The sequence below is a fragment of the Salvia splendens genome, chromosome 1, assembly GCF_004379255.2.
Source record: "Salvia splendens isolate huo1 chromosome 1, SspV2, whole genome shotgun sequence".
Taxonomy (NCBI): Eukaryota; Viridiplantae; Streptophyta; class Magnoliopsida; order Lamiales; family Lamiaceae; genus Salvia; species Salvia splendens.
This window is the reverse complement of record NC_056032.1, coordinates 11,804,115-11,811,932: the sequence shown is the minus strand read 5'-3', so window position 1 is coordinate 11,811,932 and position 7,818 is coordinate 11,804,115. Positions and strand designations below refer to the sequence as shown.

Below are 7,818 nucleotides of genomic sequence, written 5' to 3'. Positions count from 1 at the left end.
ATTTGTTAAATTCTAATTAATTACTATATTTTTATATAAGATCAACATCTTTTAGGATATAGAAATTAAATAATTTCAATAAAATTAAAAATAGAAAGTTTTATAAATTATATATTTTTTTAAATACGTAAAAATTTAACCTTTTTTATATAAATATTTTGAAGGAAAATAAAATTTGACCTAATACATTTTTTAACAAAAGTTAACGTAACTATTTCAATCAAATATAATAGAGAGAAAGTAAATGAAATAACGAAACTATTTTGATTAAAATATAGGAGTATTGAGAAAGTGAAAATATTTTTTTAGAAATAACTTTTTTTACCATAAAATGAGATCCATCTGTCAACTATTTAATATTGTATTAGAAAATGCGGTATGCAATATAATGAGGTGATCCTTTGGATCATCAAGAATTTCAAATATCAAAACTTTGGTTTCGCATCGTCAGCAGTTTTCAAAGACTAAAACTAAGTTTGAGCATAGTCGAGGATTACCAAACTACCTATGACTTGTGAACCTTATCTCGTTAAGAGCTCAAAAATCGTAGCTAACTTGTAAATATTATCAATCTGATAATTACTTTTAACTTTTGAACATTGTCTAATTTCAAGTTTAAAAGCTTTGAGTATTATTATCAACCACCTTTTATCGAATATAGATAGTAATTAACCATCCACCATTTACTCAATTCAAGTTGCTAGCCTTATTTGATTTTTCGGTAGATCTATTAACCACGAATGCGGATCTCCTACTCCATTCCTACTCAAATACTCACAATGTTTATAACATTATTTTATTGTGTTGAGTGTTGAAATCTATCAATATCTAAAGGGACAGTTTTTTGGAGTCTATGTGGCACACTTTTGAGCGGGAAAATTATCTATTGGGCAAATAAAAAGGCAAATATTATTGGATAAAAGTTGAACCAATGAGACGCAGAAAAAATTGGCTTCTACGAGAAGTTTGACATTTATAAAGACACAACATTAACTGAATCTGCATATTTATGGACTAATTTCTCTCCCTTTCCCTCTCTCTCTCGCCCGGTCTTTCTTTATCTCTTAACCTCACTGATTCTTGCAACTCCACGTCTTCATCTGCAAAAAAAAGCTCGAATTATCAGCGGAGAAAAAGCGGAGCCGAAACAGATCTGTTGATAAAAAACGAGAAAAACCAACCTGGAGAGTCTCTGAGGCTGTTGGTTCGGTGGCGGCGGCGGTTGAAGCCATTGGAGCCGACGATACTAGCTCTTCTGGCTTCTCGGTTTCTGTCCATCACTGAAATAGAATCAGAATTTCAGCTTGACCCAGATGAAGAAATCCAATCAGATACCTCATCAGAGGTCGCTATAGCATAACTCGCCGGAGAAGAAGAGGCTCGCCGAAAATCAAGATTCAGAATGAATCCAGCGGATAAAACAACAATCTTTTTCTCCATACCTGCAAGATACAAGAAAAGTTAATTGCAGTTAACATATTTGTCATTTGTGTTTGTTTTCTCCATGTTTCAGCTTAGTGATTCTTTCCTTTTTTTTGTTCTTGCTTTGTGATGCTTAGATTTTAGTTTGAATACTCATTTATTATTCTTCTAAAATCATTTAGAACTGAATATTGATCTTGGCTACAACTTCATTACCTTATAATTCCTGAGATAGACTCCGATTCCTCTTATTGGAGATAATAATTTAGCACTCTGTAATTTCTCCTTGAATGGAATGTTGTCCAATGATCGGCCCATCTGCTGGTGGTGGGGTCGCCGCTGACGGTAGCGCTGGGTTTGAAGTGTGGTTTTATGTGGTGGCGGAGGGCGGCGAGGCTGGCGAGAAGCGGGCGGAGAGGCAGCGCAGGCGAGACAGAAGAGCGGAGATGATATCCGCCGAGGTGAGAGAAAGGGACGAACAGAGAGGAGAAAGAGAGATGGAGGCTGAACATTTGTGTAGGGTTTGTAGGATTAATTATTAATGTACATATTATTTGGGCTTTAGTTTAGCCTTTTTAGGTATAAAGTGTATATCCAAGTTTGATACAATCTCTAATTATTTTGCTGAATAATTTGAAGTCGTTTGGTATTCCTAATCATGCATAGCTTTTGAAGGTTGGTTTTCATGTTTTTGTTGATGAGGAACATTGATCATTCTAATGAGTTGTGTAATGGAACTCTGTTGATAATCACACGTTTTGGTAATCATGTTTTCGAGGCGAAAGTTTTGATTGGTCATATCGTTGGTGAAAAAGTTTTGATTCCTATAATTTCTTTAACTTCTAATCCAAAATTGTCATTCAAGTTTTACACACTGTCATTTCCCTTTGACTATTGTCTCATGGGTGATTTAATTTATAATATTTTAGTACGCAACCGTTGTGATTAAAGACATTAAGGTTACTATTGTTAATATTTTAATTATAATATCCGTGTTCCAAATTATTCATCATTTTGTATTACCATTTGCATTATCGGTATATAAAGAAGATAATATGGAGGCGATTGATAAATTTTTTTATGTCAACGTATAGATAGAAATATTTAAGTGTGCAAATGTGATTATAAGAATTTTGTTTAATGCTACATAAGATTACATAAATATATATTTCCACAAGCATAGAATTTATTTTTTGAATACATATGTTTTGTTGATTAAAATTATTGAACTATTTATTTATTTAAATTATATGATTTTTTCGTCTCATATCCTCATTTGCACATATATTTTTTTATATATATCTTATTCTAACTAACCCACTATTTATCATTAATCGGGTATCTCATGTTTGTCATTTGTTTTATTTTATTTTACTCCACTCATATCATAAATTAATATTGCATAAAATCGTTTTCCAAACATAAATATTACATTTCTCTTTTTGTTACTGTTTATAATATTTTTAATCCTTTATAATGTTATGAATACTTATTATAATTAACACATTTTTTTAATCATAAATATTATTAATTCTCTTTATCCTTTTTTTTATTTTTCTTATTTTAAAATTTAATTTCATTATTAAAAAATCTTATGTCCCGTGCATAGCACGGGTGATAATACTAGTAGAAATAAAGTAGGAGTATTGGAGTAGGAGATACTCTTCGATTAACCACCCTTTGCTTCATTCTAGCTGTTGGCCTAAAGCGAGAGGAGAGAAAATATGAGAAATAAAATTTTAGGAAAAACATAAATGAAACAAGAGATCGAGAAAAAAAATGGAAATGAGAGAAAATTTAAAGAAATGAGTATGAGAAAAATAAATAAACCAAAAAAAGTGAAAAGAAAAAAAAAATCTGAAAATAGAAGTAATAAAAATCGTACAGTAAGTATTGTTAAAGCCCTAAATCATGGCGGAGCGCCTTCTCCTCCGACAAATTATCCGGCGGCCAGCGACGGTGAAAATAATTTTAACCAAGTTGGTCTACGAACAGAAATGTTGGTACACCGCAGCCAGCGACGGTGAAAACTATGATAAAGAAAAAAATACCAATCAATGGCTGATATTGCCTCCATTCAACCCCGCCCCCGACGCTTCTTCTATCGGGAAAAAACTGTACGGACGACCGGACGAAACCAATGCGTCGGCGCTTAATTGGATTCTCAAGTGCTGTCCTCATCTGCCGAGGTCTCTCGTTCAGAAACTCTTTCGCTTAAGACAGGTTCATTTTCTTTTTCTGTTGATTTATTTAACATCTCTTGACCATCAGCTTCGAAAACCTCGTCGATTTCCATCTTCTGATAACAAATAAGTTAGCACTTCAGTTCGTATCCTTTATAAGCTAGCAATGTACTGCATTTTTGGTATTGCATAAGATTATTATGAGTATTAATTTTGAGGTGGCTCCTTTTGATTTGCTACCAGGTGCGAAAGCAAAGCTCCAGTGCCGGATCTAAAGACCAGCGGCCAAGAAGGGTAAATCACAATCATTCACAATTCTTATGAAACTTCATGCTCTTTTATCTAGTACTCCATGCCATAATAGTGGAGTCATTTTACCATTTTAGTACGTTCCATAGTAGTAGAGTCATTTTTTTTTTTAGTAAAAACATATTTCTTTTCACTTCCTTTACTCTCTCTTACTTTATTCTCTCTTCATCTCTTTACTTTTTCATTTCCTACTTTATTCTTCTTTTTACTTAACTTACTTAACACAATTTTTCTTAAATCTCGTGTCGAAAAGAAATGACTCCACTACTATGTAACAGAGGGAGTAGTATTTTTCTAGTTGTGTCATTCCTACCTCAACGCATGTTTTGTTTTCGTGTCTGAAGGTAGGAGCCAAAGATTTGATGGACATTGGTGATAGGATATGCCTTCCCAAATCTGTTGATGATAAGTCTCACCCAACAGTCGAAGAGAAGAACCAGAGCTTTTCCAGTGAAGAAGAACGGAGATTTGTTCAAAGCCTCGAGTTGTATAAGGTATAAAGGTTCAGATATTGTAGTTAGTAGAATGTAGCTAGCCCTTTACTTTTCTGTAGTTAGTTGCGCGTGAAGGGAGCCTGATTTTGATTAAAACCTTTTTAGGACTCTGCTATAATTGTCATCAATAAACCACCTGGAATGCCTGTTCAGGTAAGATAGAAGTATTTGCTTTCGTTGCTTCTTCCCTGCCCCTCAACCCTTTCTATATTGCTAAAAATGGATTCTGTTTCACACTACGAGAAGTTTCTTTTCAGGGTGGCGTTGGGATAAGGAGAAGTCTAGATGAGCTGGCTGCCAAGTATCTGAGATATGACTGCATGGAGCCTCCTCGTCTGGTGAGTTTGACGAACTCTTTGGTTTCCATAGAGACACTAAGCTCACTAGGTCAGTGGCATTTACCAATTGAGTAATCGCATCGCTCACGTTCCTGTACTATCGTTGCTTGATCTGTATTATCTCTTTCCTGGATGGTGAGGCCATGACTTTACATAACAGTCGCAGCTCTCATTTCTACATATTTTCTATGACTTTGCTTTCTTTGTACTCTTGTTAATTCATTATAGTAATAGAAAAATGCAGACTAAATTGCTTTTGTGGGAGTACTATTGCATCCAAGTGTAAAGAAACATTTAACTAGATTTCCTGGTAGTTTTTCTTTTTTTTCAGGTTTATTGAAAAAATGAACTTGGCCCAGTCCCTTCATGTAGTTAGCTACCCTTTTTTTTTTACTTTGTACATAGTTGTTTTACTAGCTTGTTGGTAGGTGCACAGACTTGATAGAGACAGCACCGGCATATTAGTGATGGGAAGGACACAGTTGAGCACTACAGTCCTGCATTCTGTTTTTCGTGAGAAAACCATTGGAGCTTCAAATGACGTAACTTTTCTTCCTCATTTTAGATAGTACATTTCAATATTTACTGCTTCTGCTTTTTGTAAGCTTTTCAAAGAAATCAATAACAATGCCTTCACAGTGATACATCTGTCATCATGTAGAAGTCATCCGGGTCTCCTTTTCTTGCAGATTCTTGGCAGTAAAAGAATTCTTCACAAGAGGTATTGGGCTCTAGTTATCGGATCTCCAAGACGTCGACAAGGGTCAGTTTCTGTCCCCTTGATAAAGGTGAATTTTGCATTTCTCCACCTTAAGAGTCACTTTAGCATCTCCAAATCTTTTTTTTTCATCTGCCCTGTATCTTCTCAAGGTCTTTACATGTTCTTTAACTCTTAATAATTTGCAGCATGCTCGGTTTATACTAACATAATCTAGATTGTCTTTTTTGATTTCTCATGATATAGAGGCACATAAACCATTAATGTCAATGTTACCTAATCTCTGATCTAGGAAAAAGATGATTGATGCATAGTTTTCCTATATTTCACGTGATGGTTGCATTCATGCTCGTACCTTTTCGACAATCTTTTGGATGTACATTTGATTTTTTTGCCATTTATTAATTCTGACCCAGATATTGTTATGTGTATTTTTTTACTTCCTAATTCGAAGATCTATAGTAAAGTAGAAACAAATGTTCTATCATGCACTGTTTTACTGCATTTGAGGCTTGATTATACTGATATGATGATTAAACGTCTGGAAAATTCTATTTATGGATTCAGCTCATTTTTTCTTATTGAAATTAATTAAATCCTTGTTCTATTTTTTTCTTGTTCATTTCTTATTCAGGTGGTGGTTGACAATGGAAAATCTGAGAGAATTACTGTGGCTGATAATAGCAACAGATTGTCAGGGCAGCATGCTGTAACAGATTACCGAGTAATAGCATCTTCACCCAGCGGTTTGTTCTTAACGCAGTCTTCAAATGTTTCGTCAATGTCTTATTTACTATCATGTGTACTCGAAGGCATGTTGTTTAAGCCATCTCCACCATGTTTTAACTCTGCTCGCTATTTTCTTCTTTTTCTTGTTTGATTGTCTGAATGTCTAGTATGCTATTCCTAATAATGTCACAAATGTTTACACCAATGTACTGGCTCAGTTAGTATTTGCACATTGCAAAATGAAGAGGCTGTGCTGGATATTGATTTAGTATATTTGCATCATCTATTTCAGTTTGATGAGTGATCAGTGTCGCATCAACTACAATGAAGGGTGTATGTTTGCTGAAATTTGAATCATTTATTAATTGATATGGTCTGGAGTTTACTCATACTGTTAACTGATGGATCAGGAATGTTTCACACCATATTTATTCGTTCCCTGAAATCTTTATGGTTTACTATGAGGTTCTGGGAAAAATAAAAAGATGTTACAGCTGTTTATTGACCTTTATTCAAAATAACGTGACTCTATATGTTAATTTCTGATTGAGAACGATAAATATTTCTGTGCACTTATCCTTTTTTTCCTGTAATGTTACATTAATTACGTAACCTTAACCTGTTTAACATCCAAAATATTGTTTATTCAGTCGAGAGGTAAAATGCAGGTTATACATGGTTAGAGCTTTCGCCACTTACTGGAAGAAAGCACCAGGTTACGATTACAGCTCTTAATTTTTATTATAAGCCCCATCATAACTTCCCTTTAAACCTTTGATATAATAAGCTTAGCCAGACTTGCTCTTTGTATTGACTTTGTCATTGTTGAATAGCTTCGAGTCCATTGTGCGGAAGTATTGGGGACACCAATAGTTGGAGACTACAAGTATGGGCGACAAGCTCATAAGAAAATAGGACACTATCTCGAGTCGGCTTCAGATCATCTTAAACTGAGTGACATGCCATCCAAAGATGAAAAGGACACTGAGTTGGAAAGTGGAAGCATATCAGATGAACAATTCTCCCTTCATCTTCATTGCAAGGAGATGGTCGTGCCGGACATTTCAGTTGTCTTGCAAAATGGCAACATAAGTGATGTAGACTCTGCACGAATCAGAGATATTGTGTTAAGAGCTCCTTTGCCTGCACACATGCAAAGAAGTTGGGACCTACTGAGTTCAAATCATAATTTCTGATAGGGTGGAATAATAATGTATTATGCTTCCTTCCGCTACCGATCTCTCGTCTGAAGGTAAGATTTTATTTCACTAATAGCCTGTCAACTTACTGAAGATGAAGTCAGACAGTAAATCATATACGTACGTTGCAAACAGACCGTGATTGGGGTCATGGGAGCTAGCTCAATCTTAAATCATTTATAAATTTGTTGTCCATTGCCACCAAATAGCTCTAGTTGTGATGCAACTGGGAGTAAATGTCGATCTAATTTTGTAAACTGTATTTTGATTTGATAATGAAAAATCCAATAATATTGGAGATTAGATTACTTGGTCAGGTTAAGCGATAGTATTATTATTGTATGCGTAATCAAAGCTTCATATTCAATGCGTTGCTGTTGATCATACATCCCTCCTTCGAATGGACGCATTTATATTGAACTCTGA

General features: G+C 34.6%; 1 protein-coding gene and 1 long non-coding RNA gene across 2 annotated transcripts; one reads left to right on the top strand and one right to left on the bottom strand.

Annotated features, from left to right (window-relative positions):
- Positions 1–886: 886 nt before the first annotated feature.
- LOC121795900 lies at positions 887–2,102 on the bottom strand. Its single transcript, XR_006049653.1, has 2 exons — positions 1,639–2,102; positions 887–1,442 (listed from the first exon to the last, which is right to left on the bottom strand). It is a non-coding gene; the product is annotated as an uncharacterized LOC121795900 (long non-coding RNA).
- A 1,206-nt stretch (positions 2,103–3,308) lies between these two features.
- On the top strand, positions 3,309–7,700 carry LOC121742358 (RNA pseudouridine synthase 4, mitochondrial-like). Its single transcript, XM_042135479.1, has 10 exons — positions 3,309–3,645; positions 3,849–3,899; positions 4,259–4,408; positions 4,514–4,561; positions 4,666–4,746; positions 5,175–5,288; positions 5,436–5,534; positions 6,099–6,210; positions 6,862–6,908; positions 7,027–7,700. Exons 1-10 carry the CDS (start codon positions 3,334–3,336, stop codon positions 7,387–7,389), a joined length of 1,377 nt encoding a protein of 458 aa, XP_041991413.1. The 5' UTR covers positions 3,309–3,333; the 3' UTR covers positions 7,390–7,700.
- The last annotated feature ends 118 nt before the right edge of the window (positions 7,701–7,818 follow it).

Coding starts and splice junctions, on each gene's coding strand:
- LOC121742358 (XM_042135479.1), top strand. CDS start 3,334: ATGGCGGAGCGCCTTCTCCTCCGACAAATTATCCGGCGGCCAGCGACG. Junction 4,562..4,665: donor CACCTGGAATGCCTGTTCAG/GTAAGATAGAAG, acceptor GTTTCTTTTCAG/GGTGGCGTTGGGATAAGGAG. Junction 6,909..7,026: donor TTACTGGAAGAAAGCACCAG/GTTACGATTACA, acceptor ATTGTTGAATAG/CTTCGAGTCCATTGTGCGGA.